Source organism: Centropristis striata, chromosome 18 (assembly GCF_030273125.1).
Source record: "Centropristis striata isolate RG_2023a ecotype Rhode Island chromosome 18, C.striata_1.0, whole genome shotgun sequence".
NCBI lineage: Eukaryota > Metazoa > Chordata > Actinopteri > Perciformes > Serranidae > Centropristis > Centropristis striata.
In genome coordinates this window covers 16273494-16292025 of record NC_081534.1, presented here as the reverse complement: position 1 = coordinate 16292025, position 18532 = coordinate 16273494, and the positions used below count along the sequence as shown (strand labels likewise).

Genomic DNA, 18532 nt, shown 5'->3' with positions numbered 1-18532 from the left:
TCATCTCAATCATCCCGTTGGCCCTCAGCCCTGCCTCCGCTATCTATTCTTCCCTGTTGCCTCGGCAACTGCTGTACCTCGCAGTTGGCTCCTCTTTTGAGGAAGCGGGTCCCGGCAAATTTACTGGAGCGCCTGGCAATGAGGGTGATGTGAACCGGTCGGCCGTAGATCAGAAGCTCTGTAGTTGTTAGGTAAAGGAGGAATAACAACGATAATAATAATAATAATAATAATAATAATAATAATACACTGACAATACAATCACCTGTTTGCACACACACACACACACACAGACATACACACACACAATACATTCTCATTTTTATTATATTAAATTTGTCTTTTTTTGTAGTCATCTCTTACTATTCATCCTTACCACACTCTTTTTTTTTTATTTGGCCTCATTTGGCCACAAGTTGTTATTTATTTTGCATCTTGAACCAGTGCAAACTAAGCATAAGGGATAGAAATAAACAAATTATTTGTATCATAATTATCTTCAATATCCAACTCAAATCTAAAATAAACCAAGCAATTTTGATCTAAAACTAAAAGTAATTGAGACGCCATGCTGTGGTCAATCAGTTATAGTGCAGTTACATCTGTGATATCAAGCAAGCCACTTAGTTTTAGTAGAAAAACAGTACTGTATATGATATATGAAATTACTTTGGTGAATAAAACAAAGTTTACTTTGTTTCACGATCGTCATGTTACAGTTATTTATCTAAGATATCTACAAATAAATACATTACATCATCACTTCGCACCCTGCATCCTGGGTTTAAAATGAGAGAAAAAAGGATTAGAAATAGGTGGCGTTTTTTCTTTCACTCCCTTCGAAGACAAACAAAACAAATGGAAGCGTTGGCCAGGTAAAGATCTTTATGATACGAGGTGCAGATGCTCATGGAAACACTACCGTTTTTATCCACAGGGGGCGACAAAATCAACACAAAATTAAAGTTTATTGTATTTGCTTTAATATTTTATATCCCATATAAACTGTGTTATCTACACTAACAAACATTTGGGAAATAACTAATTATTGTATCCTACAGAAGTTTTAATCAGTTTCCACATGATTGCTAAGGGATTACTGATTAGGTCCAATGTCTTCCTTTCCCCCCTTATTGCCTCTTCAATGTTTTTCTCCTGGCTGCTTCAGTGTCTACTCATTTTCTTTTTTTCTTCCTTTTTTCTCTCATTTACTCCCCCTTCCATTTAATTGCACCCATTTGTCCTCTCAAGCTCTTAGAAAAACAGCAATGAAGGCCAAACTGTTTCCAGGAATTGTCTAAACTCAAAGCGCCCACACAATGTCACTGTGGCAGCATGCCCGCATGACAAGAGAGTGTTGATACAGTACTGACTGTAAAGTGCACCTGAATTTATCCGACTGCTGCAACACAAAAACTGGCATAGAAATATACATTTGTCAGAAATTAATTAATGATAAAGAGTAACTTGTTTTCACTGAAAGGAGTAATTATTGTGAATTATGCAAAGTAGACTTAATTGTAAATGACTGAAATCTGAAATTGTAGACTTTTACCATAATAAATCAGATCTTAACAAGCCCAAAGCCCCTCTGCAGCAGCAAACCATGCATCAATACTACAAAAGCTTCTCACAAAACGGAGAGGAAATTATTCATGTGGAGCCTGATACTAATCCCTGTTATGTAGCTTGTGTCTTCAAAGCAAAAGCTACAGTGGCGCTGAAATAAAAGGCAAAGAACTCCGACAAACAAAGAAATGTGCATGTACAAACAGGGGGATGTGTCTTCGATCCAAAAAAAACAAAAACGTGAGGCTTATCTGTTTAAATATGCATCATGTTGCTGCCTTTTCCCTGCAGATAACAGATGAAGCGATTATATAAGTGCCTGTGTTTGCATACCTGATAACCATCGCTTAATTGCCATACTTGTTTTGCTAAAGCTCTAAGAACAAACGCAAATTGCTTCTGCAGATTTGTGATGATTCACACACTCTAGCTCGCTCACAGTGCAATCCACGTGCGGTGATGTAGGTTGAGTTCAGTTCAACAAGTGGTGCTGAGGCTGAGAGATGAAGGGGAGTGTAGACAGAACACAGCATTGCAAGGGATAAAGTTCTGTCTTCTACTAGTGTGTGATATTTAAATCAAACGCTGCTGACATCTGACAACTCGAGCATCTATAATGTTGACGATCAATTAATCAATTAATCGCTATGCTTTTATACATACTCCAGTATGTGTAAAACATGAATACATGGGCAAAATAAATTAAAAAATATACAGTTTTATGCAAAAGCCTGTTTTGATAATGGCCGCTTTTATTTTGAAAGGACAAAAAGAGACTGCCTGTCAATCGTAAAACTAAATCAAGTGAGATTTAACTGTAAAGATAACGTCAAGATGTTCAATGTTTTAGCCCTCAAAGAGGCATGAGGTTAGTTTTCACAGTAATCTTGCATATTTAAATGTGTTTTGTGTTTAAATACGTTTTGGATCAAATTAAATTCAATATTCATTCTAGCAAGGTTTGATACAGTAAGATAGTTTTGCTGAAATTAATACTCCTGTATTTATGTGTGTTTTATAATTGTCATTGCAACTTTCAGTTTGCAAACTGTAGCTTTATCCAACTTAATTTTCAACTCATTGGCTTATTGACGTACGGCTGCAGAACTGAACGCTCGGCCGTGTTTCAGTTCAGTGAGTATTGATACGCAGTCACAGAAAATCAAATTTAAAAATACACAGATCGATTAAAAATTCCACATGATCTACCAAACTCTTCACGACCATTAATCTATAATCAATTGATTATTCCCATCCCTACTATACAGTTTGCATGTATGACACATATTTTTTAAGTTCCTCTTTTAAAACCCAAAGCAACAAGTGGATCATGTTGCTGTTATTGTGCAGTGCACAAACTAACTTGACAATTCTCAAAGGATACTGGACTGGCCACAGAAGCCGTGGATTATATACATAAGCCAGTCATGATGCACACTGTCCTTGACTCGTTCCAGCAGCTTCCCATTCCACACGTACTTGTAGTACGGCTCATTCTGGAGGCCGTTAACCACTGTGGCGGAAGAGTAAGTAGGAACATATAAAACCTCAGGATCATTTTACTGAAATAGGATCAGAACAAATTATCATTTAGAAAGCAGCAAATGGAAAAAAAGAAACAAGGCTGAGGTGACACAGGCAATGTGGAACAAGATATTATGTTTTTGTATTACAGTGCACATGTCAAGTTATTTTTGAGTGGATTTTTTAATGACTTCAACAACACAGGCAGATATATCAGTGAACAGTGAATATAAGGGTTACTGATCAACTTCTACCTGTGGCAGAGGAAGATCTCAGATCCTTTACTTCAGTTAATGTAGTCTAAAAATACTGTATTACAAGTAAAAGTCCTGAATTCAACATGTAACTTACAGAAGTTTTACAAGCAGAATGTGTTTAAAGTATCAAAAGTAAAGGTACTTTCTTTCAAAGTGATATGGAGGATTAGACTTTTCAGTTTTTATCAATAAAAAATGCACGTAACAGCATTTTAAGTTGTAGTTTGTCCATGCGGACCAAATTTTTTAAACTTTGTATACTACTGGGCAGATTTTTGCAGTACTTCATAATATAAAAGAATTTCATGTTCGTTTTTTCACGTAAAATTAACTGCAGTTGTAACTTTAAATGCCAGATAAATGCAGTGGAGTAAAAAGTACTATATTTCCCTCTGAGATGTAGCGCAGTTGAAGTAAAAAGTAGAAGAAAAATAAAAAATAATTAAAGTTAAAGTATGTCAAAGTTGTATTTAAGTACAGCACTTGAGTAAATGTACTTAGTTACTTTCCACCACTGACTTCTGCTCACCTTGCGTTGGCAGACCCTCATCTTCAAAGATGTCGAAGCTGTCCTGCTTGCTCTGTGTGTGGACCTCTTCCTCAGCGGAGGAGGTTGGTGACGACCACAGTTCATACGGCCTCTGCAGCAGAGTCAGGTTGTACTGCAGCGAATGGCTGAGGTCGTAGCTGTAGCTGCAGGGCACAGCGGCAATAGCGTTCAAAACAAGTACAGCTTATACTGTCCAATAATCAAATCACATCAAAAGTGTGACCACTAACTGGACTTGAGACGACTTGAACATCACTTTTTATTGCATAGTTATATCCTGTCTGGGTCTGGTATGTGTTGTGTGTTGTCTCCTCTATTTGTATCTTACCTATGTACTTGCTGTCTTTTATATTTGTATTTATTTTTAATTTTTTTACGGACTACGGATGCAAACTAGCAGTCTTGCTATAAGACAAAGATACGAAGATACAAAGATGTTTATCGATGTTCATCAATGTGCACTGTCCCTATCCAAAAATAAAGTATTCGTAATGAATGTGCATCGCATTTTTCACTGTTTAAATGCATATGGCACACATTTTGGCAAAGAAGAGAGTTTTATTGCAGGTTTTCCCCAGACCCTTGAGGACAAACAATGTCCCCAGTGAAATCCAAATAATTAATATTTGATGATCAGGATTGATGTTGGTTAAAAAAAAATCTCACTCAGTAAAATGACATACAATATTCCTTTTATTATAATTATTATATTATACTTATTTATATATGTTTAATAATCAGTGTCTTTTGAAATTTTATTCTATATATTACACTACACAAAATGCTTCAGATCAATGTAGTTGCTAAATACTGAGATATCCAAGACTGTGAAGAAAAAAAAAATACCCCTCACATTAGGGATACAAAAATGATTACCTTTGTGTGTATTTTTTATTCAAAACAAAACATTATTGCAAAAATGTTGTGGTAATAATCAGGGCTTAAGTTGGTTAAAATATTTAACTTAGTAAAGGTATAAAATAATATTAATATATGATTTTTGGGAAGTTTTTTGGCTCTGGCTTATTGTCCTTTTTTAAGTGACCACAACAGTACAGATCCAGATAAACAATAACAAAACAATGGTAGAGAAACAAATCCACCACATGTTGTACAATTTGAAACAGAAAGAACTGTGAGTTGGGACGAGAATTTGCTAGTTTTTGTTAGGATCAATCAAGGTATGTTAGCATCTTTTTCATGATTTTATTATATTATTATAAGTTCAAATAAAAGTTAATCATAGAGGGCAGGTATTATGTCTTTCATAGAAATTAATTTTAAGCTCATTGGTGATATAGTGACAAATTAAACTGTTATTGTGAGAGAATTTGTCATACCTGAAGTAGAAGTTGCTGGAAAGGTCCACGTTCTGAAAAATCCGCACGTATCTAGGAGAGCAAAAACCCAGTCAGTCACACACACATCAGAAATAAGTATTCGAAAAACTGTTGTGTGCTGTGTGTGCTGTGTTAGAAGTGTTACAGAAATAATTCAAGATTCAACCTTGTAAATTGGCCTTCATGGCTTTTATGTTAAAGTGGTGCTTATTCAGACATTAGACCAACATGTTTAAATATCTATCTGAGTAAAATAAATGGATGCATATCTGAAAATGCAAAGTACATCTTTAATATCACTATATTTTATTTTCCTTGTCCATATAGAAGTGCAAACATGTTCAAATAACTACAAGCATATGAAATCAAAGGAGTACTTTAACCTCAAAAGGACCACTTGTATATCAATTACTCTATTCACGTTACCTTGAATTCTTGAAGAAAACTTGTTGAGTTATATTAATTGAGGCTACAAAACTATGAAAAGATAACTCTCATGCAGTATAATTCAAGTTCCATTTATTCACGTGCATTTTCACTAAAATCTTGCTACTTTACCACTTCCTAAATGAGTGTTTAAATGCTAAGATTCTGGTGGAAAATGTTTAATTTGTGCGTTTGTAAAAAATTATGTTTTGCCCCCCCATTACCTTAATTTTCTACATTTTTGGATTCTTTATTCACCTTTGTTCGCCAAGTTTTCTTTAAGAATGAAAGGTATACAAATGATCATTCTGAGGGTAAAGTATTTCTTTAAAGCACAACTTATGCTCTCAAAAGGTGTATCAGACCGAGTCCAAAAAGTATTTTTGGAATTTTTAGTCTTTTAAGTCAGAAAATATTTTAAATAAAAACGTTTCTTGACTAAAGTGAGCCTAATGAGTGAGGGTGTGCATTTAAATGCCAAGTGATAATGTAAACATGAATATATGACGTATAAAAAATACTTGATGAACCACAAGATCTTAAACTTCACCCTTAAAAGTGGGAGAATGATACAGTACCTTGCTTCATCAGGGTGTGTGACCCTGACAGAGTCATTGGGGATGTAGATCATGCTGGTGTCTTCAATTTTGTAGATTGAGTGGCCACCGATGTCGGCCATCTTTCTACGCTTGGTGATCAACACAATGTAGTACCCCTCGAGAAAGCGTACAAACCCTGTGAAGTAAAAAAAAAAAAAAGTACAATTTAAAAACATTTAAGAATAAACTTATCAAAAGAAGGGTTGCAGAATTCCGAGAATTTTCAAAGTTGGAAACTTTCAATGGAAATTAACAGGAATTTATGGGAATAAACTGGGTATTAAAAAAAAAATAAGGTTGGCCCTTAAATATAGTTGGGGAAATATATTCTAGCATAATCTTGACTAAAACAACCAGAAGTGCACTTGAGTATCTCTGCCATTCCTCAATCACATGCACATAGCACACTACTTACTGCAGGGCTGCTGAGACCACGCCCCCTTACGGGGCCACACACCCCTTCATGCACTGAGCATTCCTCCATCACATGTTCAATTCTACATTTTTTTTATTTATTTTTTTACAGGTATAGGGGCTCTTTTCATTTAACATTTTGAATGAGACTTTTAAGGATTTTTTGGAGGGGGGGGGGGGGGTTCTTTATACTTAATTTTTGAATGGGTGGAGTCGGGAGGGGTGAGTATTTAACTCAACATTCATATTTTTGTTGTTCAATGAAATAATTGATTGTTCAACAAAATAATTCAAATTAAAATAAATCTGTTGAAATGTCATTATTTTTCAATTTTGAATATTTCCAAAATTCCCCAGCTTAACTTCACATGGAAAGTTGCTGGAAATTTGCCAGAAATGTACTGGCTATTTTCTTTGCAACACTAATCAAATGTTACTTTCTAAAAACTTTTTGTACTCACTTTACCCCTGACATAACCTGAACAATTCACACAACACCACTGAAGCTGAGAGAAAAGCGTCTGAGCAGACTGATTTGTAGGTCAACCTTTCTGCTGCCTGCCAGTCAGCTACAGCTTTGACAATACAAACAAGTGAACAGCTCCATTTGTGGAGGTGGATCATGAGTGTGTGTGTCATACCCCACTATGCAATCCATTTAGTCTTACATAATTAGATTTGCTTTCAGCTTTTGATGAGCTATTTTATCATGCGTGACATTTAGTGCATAATGGTTGTGGATGATGCATGCAATATTATATTTGTAATATTTGTGCCATCAAAGCTAGTAGACACACACCTGCATTATATTACTGCTCAGACTAACCAGTGTCACAGTGATGATTTTGCATCTAAATAAAAAGCCCTTGTGCATCTGGACTATTTAGAACCACAGAGTATCACTGTGCTGTAATTATGTAATGAAATGCTGGTGCATACAGTATGATGCTAATTTGGGAATACATAACAACCAATTATATATATGAGTAAATTAGCTCAAACACAGGGCTCAGGATTTATCCACTAAATTAACTTTTTCAGTCCCTATGTTTACAAAATGTATTAGAAGTGCTCTTTAAAAAAATAAAATAGTATATATATATATATATATATATATATATATATATATATATATAGTAACATACAAGTATAGTTCATATCAGAAATAAAGTGCTTAAGACAATTAAAGATGACGAACAAACAATGATATAAACAGTTTAAAAGTTATAAAACATTGTGAAAAGGAGCTACTAATTAGAAAAAGAAAAACAAAGTAAAATCATTTAAATAACTGATGAAAAAAAAAATTAAGAGAATAGCTTTTGTACCTAAATAAGAGACCCAACGAATCAATATTTAATTTAGGCTACAAACCTTGTCGACATGTTTTTTAGGAGGTATTTTTTAAATCATCATTTTAAGTCTAAAGTTGTACTACCTATAAAAAAGGCCAAGGAGTTCGCCAGTCTGATCTCTCCAGGGAGTTTTTGTATTTTGTCAAATACCAGGTTATTTCCTCATGCTACGGAGTACTACTCATCCTGTGAAAACAGTTGTATAATGCACTTTGTAGGGAGACTTTGTTAGACCGAAGATATTACCGGAAGTCACGTAAACTGGATTAATCCACTCAAGCTGTGAGAAAAGAGATTTGTTTTTACCAGCAGGCCTGCATTACACACTGAGGCCATGGAGTTTGAAATATGTGGGTGTTTAGCAGGGAGAGAGGGTCTAATGCGGCATTCACAACATATTATATAGTGTTTGTACTTCTGAGTATTCACATTATTGACAAGGTGCAGCTCTGTCTCTAAAGATGGACAGTTTGAAGAAAATGGATCAAAATTGATGCAGTAGAACCAGTGATATCATCCTTTAATACCATGAATTGTTCTTTCCTGTCAAAACCTGACTCCTACATTACCCACAAAGTAATCTCTATAAACAGATATGTGCATATGAATTCAGAATTTGTTGGCAATGGGAGCAGATTGTGGTATCAGAAGCGTTCTGGTTTGTAGTCGATTTGTAGTCCGAGTTGCATAGACCATTTATGTAGGTAAACAGTCCTTTTGTGGAGCAAAAGAGGCAGGACACATTGTCTAAAATGTAGTCTCAGAACACATTAGCCATTATCTGATGGACTTAGATTTTTATTACTGTAGTTTAGCTGATGTAACTAAACGTTAGTTGTTAAACAATGTGACCGTAGATGTCCTCTCTCAAATCCGATCCCATTCTCACAAGTCAAGTTGCTAATCAGACTGTAAACAATGATCAACACAGGGGAAGAAGTCTTGGCCCAAAAATCCATTATCCTATATCTGGATATCCACCGGCTACATTGGAACACCACACATTTGGCTAAATCGCCATCAGACCTATAGCCAGTGGGTTCTGAGTAGGGACGGGAATAATTAATCGATGATCGATTAATGGTCACGAACATTTGGTCGATTTCGTGGAATTTTAACAAGCTGAGTATTTTTTTATCTTAATTTTATCTATGACTGTGTATCAGAACTGACTGAACTGAAACACTGCCGATTGTTCAGTTCTATATTAATTGGAGCAAAAATAGCTTGCTTTATCAAACCTTGCTAACATGAATTACTGAGTTTAATTTTATCCAAAACTTATTTAAAAACAAAATGTACTTAAATATGACAGATTACTGTGAAAACTAACCTCATACCTCGCCGGGGGCTAAAACATAAAACATTGAACTGCTTGACATTATCTTTACAGTATAATCTCAAGTTAGTTAGTTTTACGATCGTCAGGAAGTCACTTTTTGTACTTTCAAAATAAAAGCGCCCGTTATCGAAACAGGTCTAAGACTTTTGCACAGTACTGTATGTATATATTTTATTTTGCCCATGTATGCATGTTTTTTTATACATGTATAAAAACATTGCTATAAACTGATTAATTGATTGTTAACGTAATAGATGTTCGAGTTGGCAGGTTTCTTCCAAACGGCCATCGCTAGTTCTGAGATTACCCACAATGCAACTGGACCCATGACAGCTGGGTCGGAAGCAGTCGGGTGTTTTGTGCTAATAGTGGCTAATGCAACCTCAAGCAGAGATGAGGACCAACAGAGGTCAGGTACTAAACCAAATATTGTTCCACTTGTGGCTTTTCTGAATGATAATTCCTTTGTCAGTTCATTGTGTCTCTTCCTGGCAGAGATGGGTCAGACTGACAAAACCAGATGGAAGAAAATAAAAATACACTTACAACAATGATACTCATTACATACAGTAATAAAAAAGGGGTGCTCTCAAGATAAACTGAACCCAACATAAAATAAGCTTTTATTTTATATGACACAGTGACACAGTGACAAATAGCTGCTTGTGAGCAAAGATGACATTAGGGCACAGTGGAAAAAAGCAGACATTGAAATCTGTCTGTGTCAGAGTGACCAACTCATCTTAAGCCTCAACGAATTAGCTTAGATGTGTTGTGATTATGCACCGGAAGAAACCTTGCCAATATTAGCTAGCAATTGCTAGTATCTTTCTTTGCCAGAAATGGAAAAGTAAAGAGCTCCACACACAAACAGAAACATATTTCCATGACTTCAGAGGACATTGACTTACATTCATTTTCTGGAGACTTGCCCCAACCTGAACATTAAACCAAGTCTTCACCCTAAAGTGTAATGATTTATGGGGACTTGCACTGTCAACAAAAGGAAGCCAAGTCCACCACTGGATTGAAATACCTGCCATTAAATTTCGTACCGACATTCATGCTCTCAAGAGGAAGAAACCACCTGACTTTTGTGAGCCCCTGACTTTGTCCCAGGTGCCACTATACTTGATATTTGTGGTTTTATCATTAAACTAACCTGCTAAAAATCAGCATGTTAGCTCTGTTTTTGAGAATATCGGGGTTGGACAGTAACAGTTGCCAGGCTGCCACAACTTTAAGAAAACATTTCTTGGCCTTTGGCTGCAATCAGTGGCAACTATTTATAACATATAAAAATGTGGTATAACAGACGGCAACATGTGCACCCCATAATAAAAACATTTTTAGTATTTGTTGCATTAATGATATTTATATACTGACGTTACAGTTATGATAGCTGAGTCCTGCAATATGTTGGGATATATTAAGATTCATTTTCACTTTCGTTAACACTGCAAATAGGGTAATGAAGGTAATGTTTTTGGCTTGATTTTTCTGTATTTCTGTACATAAACACATAATGACACATTTTCTTTGTCAGCAAGATTACGGGAAAAAACTACTGGCCGGAGTGACTACACAAACTGTTTTCCACCTTTGTAACATTGATGTATTACAAAAATACTCCTGTTCATAAAATGCTCCTGCTTAAATACAAATCCCTCCATTTCCTTGCCCCCCAGTACCTAGCTGATCTCCTCCATCATTATACTCCATCCCGGAGGCTGCGGTCCATCCCCTCCACCAGACTGCAGACTTTTGGATACAGAGCTTTCAGTGCTCCAGACCCCAGACCCTATAACTGTCTTCCACCAGACATCAAAACGGCCTCATGCGTGGACACTTTCAAAAGACTCCTCAAACACCACCTGGTCATCACAGCCTTTGACCCCCCACTTTATGTAGAGCATCCTTGGGTTTTCTGAAATGCACTATATAAATTTAAGTTATTAGCGGTGCTGAATTCATGTGGTTTAAAAATAATCGGAAAAATTAATGGTAACGCTTTATAATAAGGTCCTTAATAACCATTGATTAACAAGTAATAAGGCATTGTTCTCGCTTTAGATCCGGTAGTTGCAAAAAGCGTAGTTAACTTATAGTTAACTTATAATAGATGAGCAATAAAGTATATTTTAATATCAATAAGCAAACAAAATAAGATTAATAAAGGCATGGCAAAGACATAATGGGTGGGTCATTAACACTTAACATATTAACACTTATATAAGCTTATAAACACACAATAATGTTAATAAGCATCTTGTAAGGACTTACAAGGGCCTTAATACTTGTTAATTAATGGTTATTACAAGGACCTTAATATAAAGCGTTACCAGATTAGTTGCCAAATGTAAAAATTCAAATGAACACCATCTCAAGTCAGGACGTTAACATTGCGAGATGGGTTATGCCTTGATAGAGGACAGCTCTCTCCCTGAGCGCCACTCTAGTTATTTATGATTTGAGGTTTGGTCCTCCTGGTAGCATGGATCATGACAGTTGGGAGTAAAGTTTCGAGTTCATCAAGTCTGTATTTTCAGTTGTATAATTTTTGGGGCTAAATGGGGTTGTTTGAGGAAAGCTGGTTTGCTGAGGTCAATATTTGGTTTAACTTGATTATGGCTTTTTTTTTTTTTAAATGTGAAGGAAAAATATGAAAGCATTCTTCTGATTTTACCATGTCTTGTACAAATAAGGACCTTCCCAAATGATACATAATAGTTTCCTTACAAATGTACATTTCTGTGACATACAAATTATCTCTGATCAAGGACCGCCCAGAGTACAGAGAAACAGAAATGTCAGGTCCTGATTAAATCACAGAGACAAGCTTACCGGCACAAATTCAAACACTCTTCTGTTGTGTGTATTAGAATGTGTGCGACATGAAATGTAGGTCATTTCTTGGTCACGCTGTACAGACGTGAAACAGCTAATTCGCACCAATTACTTTCCATACAGCCATTGGAGTGAAAGTACAGGCAAAGACTTACAAAGTGTGAACAGTTACACAAACCCCTCATGTAACAAACCTTGGCTTTTATATAAGAAGTAGACCCACAGAATAGGTTGACCTGGAAAAATGACTGACCTGTGCTCCGTGACTTGGGTTAACAAAAGGCCAGAAGAGATACTATAAATGCTTTAAATAAACCTTGTAATAATTGTAATTGGGTCTGTCGGACAATGTCCAAAGCACAGACACAGAGGCACAGAGGAGATAAGCTGCTACTATTATTGCAAAATGAAACAAGTAGATGTTTTCCACTGTAATCTGACATTTATCAGAAACTAAATCAATTACTTATTAAGTAGTTTTTAATTACATTTCATGGCCTGGTTATTTTTTTAGTACTAATAAAAGTGTTGAAATTAAAAAGTGTTGTGAGTCGAGATTAGTCTTAGGTAACAAAATGTAGCTTATTTACTAAAAAATATAGTGTATATAGAAATTATTCTGCATCCTTGGAATAAGAGGAGGCTTCATGTGGCTTTTTTTGGCACTGATCAACAGAAAAATACACTTTTGTTTGAAAGCCTCTGCCAGGGCCAATGGCAGATTCACGTACTTGTCATTTACCGAGCTGGGAATTTAAAAAAATTAGAGACGATGAGAAAAAAATAATAAACAAGAAGTGACCTACATTCAACAGAATACAGCACAAAGATAAGATATTTAATGCTCAAACTGGGAAACACACCGATTCTGAATTTTTGACTTTCTATTTTTATTTATGTTTACTTAGTATTTGTGTCCTATGTCTTTTGGAAACAGATTTGTATCATGTAAAATACGAAATAGTTACAAAATAACAAGCTACAAAATTACAAAATAAAGAATCTAGATTTGTAGATATGTGTATATTACAGGCTAAATGTATCATTTCTCTTAATTGGAAAAATGTTGATGGACCAAGAATTGGAAGATGGATTAAAGAGATGGCATCAAACATGACAATGGAAAAAAATAACATACATTATTAGACGGAAACAACGTGTTTTTGATAACATCTGGAGACCTTTTATGATTTTTTTTAAGACATGATGCTAATGTTGGTAACTTGCTTCAGCAGGAGGCTCTGAGGGAGTAGAATGTTTGTGGTGATAATGCTTTGAGAGACACCCTTGAAATCTATCAGTGTTATAACTGTTTTCAGTATTTGTCTATATAACTAAATTTAAATGTGTTTATATATATATATATATATATATATATATATATATATATATGTTTTGTTGTTGTTTTTTCTTTATTTTTATGTATGTATTTTTTATTTTTTTTATTTCATTTATTTATTTATTTTTTGCTTTATTTACATCTTTTCTTTATATAGGTTTACCGTGTTTTTTTAATACTTATTTGGTGAGGGGAAGAGGGGATGGGAGGGAGAATAGGGAGAAAAAGTTTGCTTTGTTGCATGTAATAATGTCTTGTTTGACTAGCTGTAATCTGCAAACAAAAATCAAAAAACACATGTTTTTAAAAAAAAACAAGCTGCACAAATACACAACTTTCACAAACAGCATTGTTGCGGTTTCTTTCACCTGATTTACTTCCAAAGGAAAGGATATGTAATAAAAATGTAAATGCAAAAAAAAAAAAAAAAAAAAAAGCTTCTTCCTTCTGAATACACCACTGATTGTCATAATTTGAAACCTGAAAATTGAACTTTATAAGCTCAAAAGTAATAGTGGCAGCGTGTCTATATTGTCGTGAATGACAATGTACCACCAGGTGTTCCTTTTATTTTATATTTCTCCATCTCCAGCACTTAAATTAATGTGCAAAACCAGGTCAATACGCACAGCTGTAGAACCAATGCTTTGTGCCCTACAATGGTTGCTGCTTTAACAGTGAGGAAGGCAGCGGTAGGAAGGTACTCACCCACAATGCCAAAGGCTGAGACAGCCCTCGAGAGGCCAGAGGAACCCTTTTGGCCAATCTTGGTACGGTTGCCCAAATCCAGGCGGCCCAGCAACTCCCGAACCTCTTGCTGACTGTACACATGCTACAGGATGGACAAAAACACACACGTGAATATGTTTGTACACACAAATAAAGCTGTTAGCAGCTCATGTGCATAGTTCCTGCAGTGTTCAATTTACATTGCAACAACAGGAAAAAACAGAGCATGATCTTCCACAAGCGTTTAGGGACTAATAATTGAATTCTGAGCCAGGGAAACTTTTCTGTGCAATAATAAGTAAATGACTAGCAAGCCTTGTTTAATCAAGGCCCCCTAAATTCTGTATTTAGGATTGATCCTCAGCGAGGTAATTAAGCAAAATAGATTAGCTGCACTGCAAATTGTTTCTGCAATATCTTAATGAATAAACAGTTACTGTGTTGTAAAGAATAAATGCTAGCAGATCAACAATCTTTGGATGCAAGTTATCTGCAAAGGAACCTTCTTTATCCATATTACAGATTTCACCAATGGTGCAATGTAACTAAGTACATTTACTCATGTAAAACTTTAAAGTATTACTAATTTATGAGTAGTACAATGACACCTTCTACTTCACTATATTTCAGAGAGAAATGCTGAACTTTTTACTTCACTACATTTATCTCACAACTGCAGTGACAAATTAAGATTTTACATACAAAACATATGAAGACCTTAATAAAAGAAAGAAATTAAACAAAACTGTACGCTTTATACACTTGAGCTTAAACAATTAGCCAAGAAATCAATTAGTTATGAATCAGTCATTTATTTATTTTTTATTTATCATGCTGAAAGACCAACATTTAATGGTTTCAGCTTTGTAAATGTGACATTTTGGGACTTTTTCTCATCATATATTCCAGCAAACTTGGTAATTCTGAGGTTTGGATTTTTTGTCTGGAAAAAAACAAAATATCTGAAGATGTCAATGGATAACTGTGAGCCATGTTTTTTTACTTTGGATTTTACAAATCAAACAACAAACAAATTAAACCGGGAAATAAACAGCACTCCTATATAAAATTAGTTCCTGCTTAAATGTTAAATGTTAACAGTAATACAAAATAATGGTGTACATCTATACACTATTTAATTGAAATATAATAACTTACACAGGATGTTTTCCTGCATTGAGTACTTTAATTTATGCCACTTTAAGTATATTTTCTTGATGATGCTCACGTACTTAAGTAACATTATTACTGCAGGACTTTTATGTGGAATGTGGTATTTTTACAGTGCGGAATTGTAATTTTTTGCAAACAGGTGCAACAGAAAGGTGCAGCATATAGGCATGAAGTATGCTACATTTTCTGTGTTTTTTACACAAAGTTCTTTATTTGGTAGAATGCAAAAGATGCTGCTTTAAACCTGCTCACATCCACCTCTCCATCTCTTCTTAAGCACTCAGTATGTTTTTCATTTGATTGGCAGAGTAGTGTGTGTTAAAAACAAACAGGGTTTCTCAGGGTTAGTGTAATATCTGCAGGAATAAGAGCGTGGGGTGATGGATATTTAGTCATGGATGCTTCATAATAACAAAAACATCATAATCATAATCAGCCACAACACGAACAAACAAATCAACTGGGCGCTCATAGATCCTGGTAATGAGCAGTGGAGAAGAAAAGGAGGTGCAGCAGCACTCATCAGCTAACCTGTCATCTATAATACACTTGGGACAGGCTGAGTGATTGTACAATTTCACCCCAAGCGTGCTGTACTGTATTACATAAGCATATACATTAGCCCTGTACTAACTCTGGTGGAAAGTCAGCACTTACCTTATCGTCAATTATGACCAGGTCCTTGGGTTCTGTGCGGTCAATCTTAAGGACTCTGTGTTTGGTCTGCGCCTGATTGGTCCCCACCAAAAAATACCTCTGGAAAGAAACATGAAAACATGAATAAAGTATGATCACTCATTGCAGAGCTGATGTGTGCCATACAGCCTACTTTGCTGCTTTTGGGAATATGCACACTATTATTATTTACAATAATAAATGCTTTTACTTGTGTGATTGCATAAGAACACAGTAGGATAAAGAGAAGGTATGTTTTCAAATTTCAGTAGATGGTGTATGTTATTACAAGTCAGCTTTCTGCAGTACAGTGCCATTGTTGAAGTCTCACTTTCTTTTCCAAATAATGTGCAACATTTTCTCTCCACAATGAGCCACCTAAGTAAAAATGAATGTATCCGAAGCCTGTGAAATTATACACAAAAGAAATCCAAGGCAGATATGTATCATATAATCATACATGAAAATATACCCTGGAATTAGAGTCCCTACAGTTGAGGGTAAAGCACATTTGTGATCTCAAGGCTACATTCTAATATGATCACGGTCTGTCTTGTATGACTTTCTTTCAAGTCATTATTTTTCTCACACTGACTGGGCTGCGAGATGGCTTAAGATTTTCTGTCCTCTAAAGAACATTAAACTGGAACATCGTGTATCAGTACAGTCCGCAACCATTAGTGCCATTTTGTCCTGTTCCAAACTATCCTATAGAGCACTCTTTGTCCACAATAGATGGACAGTCCATTCATCCACTGTTCCGTAAAACAGGCTCCCAGAGGTTCAAAAAAAAATTTCAATAGCTCAAGTGTAACAAATGTTTGTGACTATTAATGAGGCATTTATCAAACTGTTATAGAACACCTTTAAGTTAATACTGGTGTCATTCAAAATTATTTCAATAAGAGTGTGAATGTGTTTATGCACATATTTAGGCCAGATGTGTACAAACCTAATCAAAACTAAACTAATATTTATGGGTAATTTTGTCTGGCAAAAAGTAATCATTCTGACAGTCTGCACCCTATAATTGACTCTGTGGAGGTAAATTAAAAAAAAAAAAGAAAAAGAAAACCTTGAGGGGTAAATCAGCATTAACACTCTTTTGCTGCCATCTAGTGTTTGCTGATGGGTAATAACAATCCTACCAGAGCTCTACTTCCAACTCCACTGTAAAGTTTAAAAAAAAAAACATCATACATCAAACATCTACCACTAAAGTTCCTATTTCAGCAGGAACAATACATCATTATAATAAGTAGAACCCAACCAATATGGAATTTTTTAGAACAATTTCAATACTGATACCCATTTTAGAGAGGAAAGATTCACTGATTATGAATAAGACCAAATTCTTTTTTTCAGCTAAACTGAAATAGACCTTTTCTATGTGGCTTGTGCACCGATTTTGCACCAATGTGACTTTGCCCTTTTTTTTTTAATTAATTTTTATATAAAATGTAATTAATTAATTAAAATTTAAAAAATGCTTTTATTATTTCTAAATCCCCCTCAAGAATTGTTTGCTTTATTATATATTCGGGAAAACAAAATTTCTCTGCACAAATGGAACAACATTCAGACACTGAAATCAATAGATTTCACAATTCTGCAAATCCATCATTTGATTATACATGCAAATATGTTAATGTCCCATTTCGATGTCAATGCAATTTACATGTAAAAAGTCTTCTTGAAAAAAAATGGCTACTTGGTATCAAGTGTGATATTATTGCCATATTTTTCTGGAATGTACCTCTCTAAGGCCATATGGTAAGATTTTCAATTTCACCAATCCTGTTTTCGAATTCAATAATTCATAATTCAATAATTCAAACTGAAGGTTCACTTCGATCCACTTTGAATTCAGAATTGAAATCTTGACAGTCTTATTGATGTGAACATTAAAAAGTCTTGAATATTACCTGTCCTGGAAAAAAGGAGAGAGAACTTCTACCAGAGTTAGGAAAGACTATGGTAATGGTGGGTGGTTCCAAGACCCAGTTTCTGTCACGTGTGTTATCATTGTAAGATAAAAATGTGATTAGGTTGTTCCAGTGGGAAACATTGTGGACCTATCTCCATATCGTAGTGTCAGAGCTATGAACTTTTCTCATGAAAAGATGTGGATTTTTTCAGGTCTGGCTTTGCAAGACTAATATAAAGCAGGCTGCTGTAGATAAAGAAAATGGGTGGACATTTACCTTTCCATTGCTCAAGACAAGTATGAAAAATAAGCCTTTTTGCTCATCCTGTTCTTACAATGAACTTTTTATCTATGTATGTACTATGTACTAATTTTTACCAGGAATCATCAAGAGAGACAAAAAGCAACTTTAACATGGGATGTCATTTAAAGAGATGTTGTTGGCTACTTGCAGGTTTAACCTATT

At 35.1% G+C, this 18532-nt stretch overlaps 1 protein-coding gene across 2 annotated transcripts in view; it reads right to left on the bottom strand.

Annotated features, from left to right (window-relative positions):
• fig4a (FIG4 phosphoinositide 5-phosphatase a) overlaps positions 1-18532 on the bottom strand; it is a 66097-nt gene that overhangs the window by 46961 nt on the left and 604 nt on the right. For both annotated transcript variants that reach the window (XM_059355977.1, XM_059355976.1), the window contains exons 3-9: positions 16122-16220; positions 14271-14394; positions 6245-6401; positions 5241-5291; positions 3880-4043; positions 2954-3082; positions 78-178 (exon numbers count right to left, since the gene is read on the bottom strand). In XM_059355977.1, the coding sequence (XP_059211960.1) occupies positions 78-178; positions 2954-3082; positions 3880-4043; positions 5241-5291; positions 6245-6401; positions 14271-14394; positions 16122-16220 (825 nt within the window). The remainder of the gene's footprint in view (positions 1-77; positions 179-2953; positions 3083-3879; positions 4044-5240; positions 5292-6244; positions 6402-14270; positions 14395-16121; positions 16221-18532) is intronic.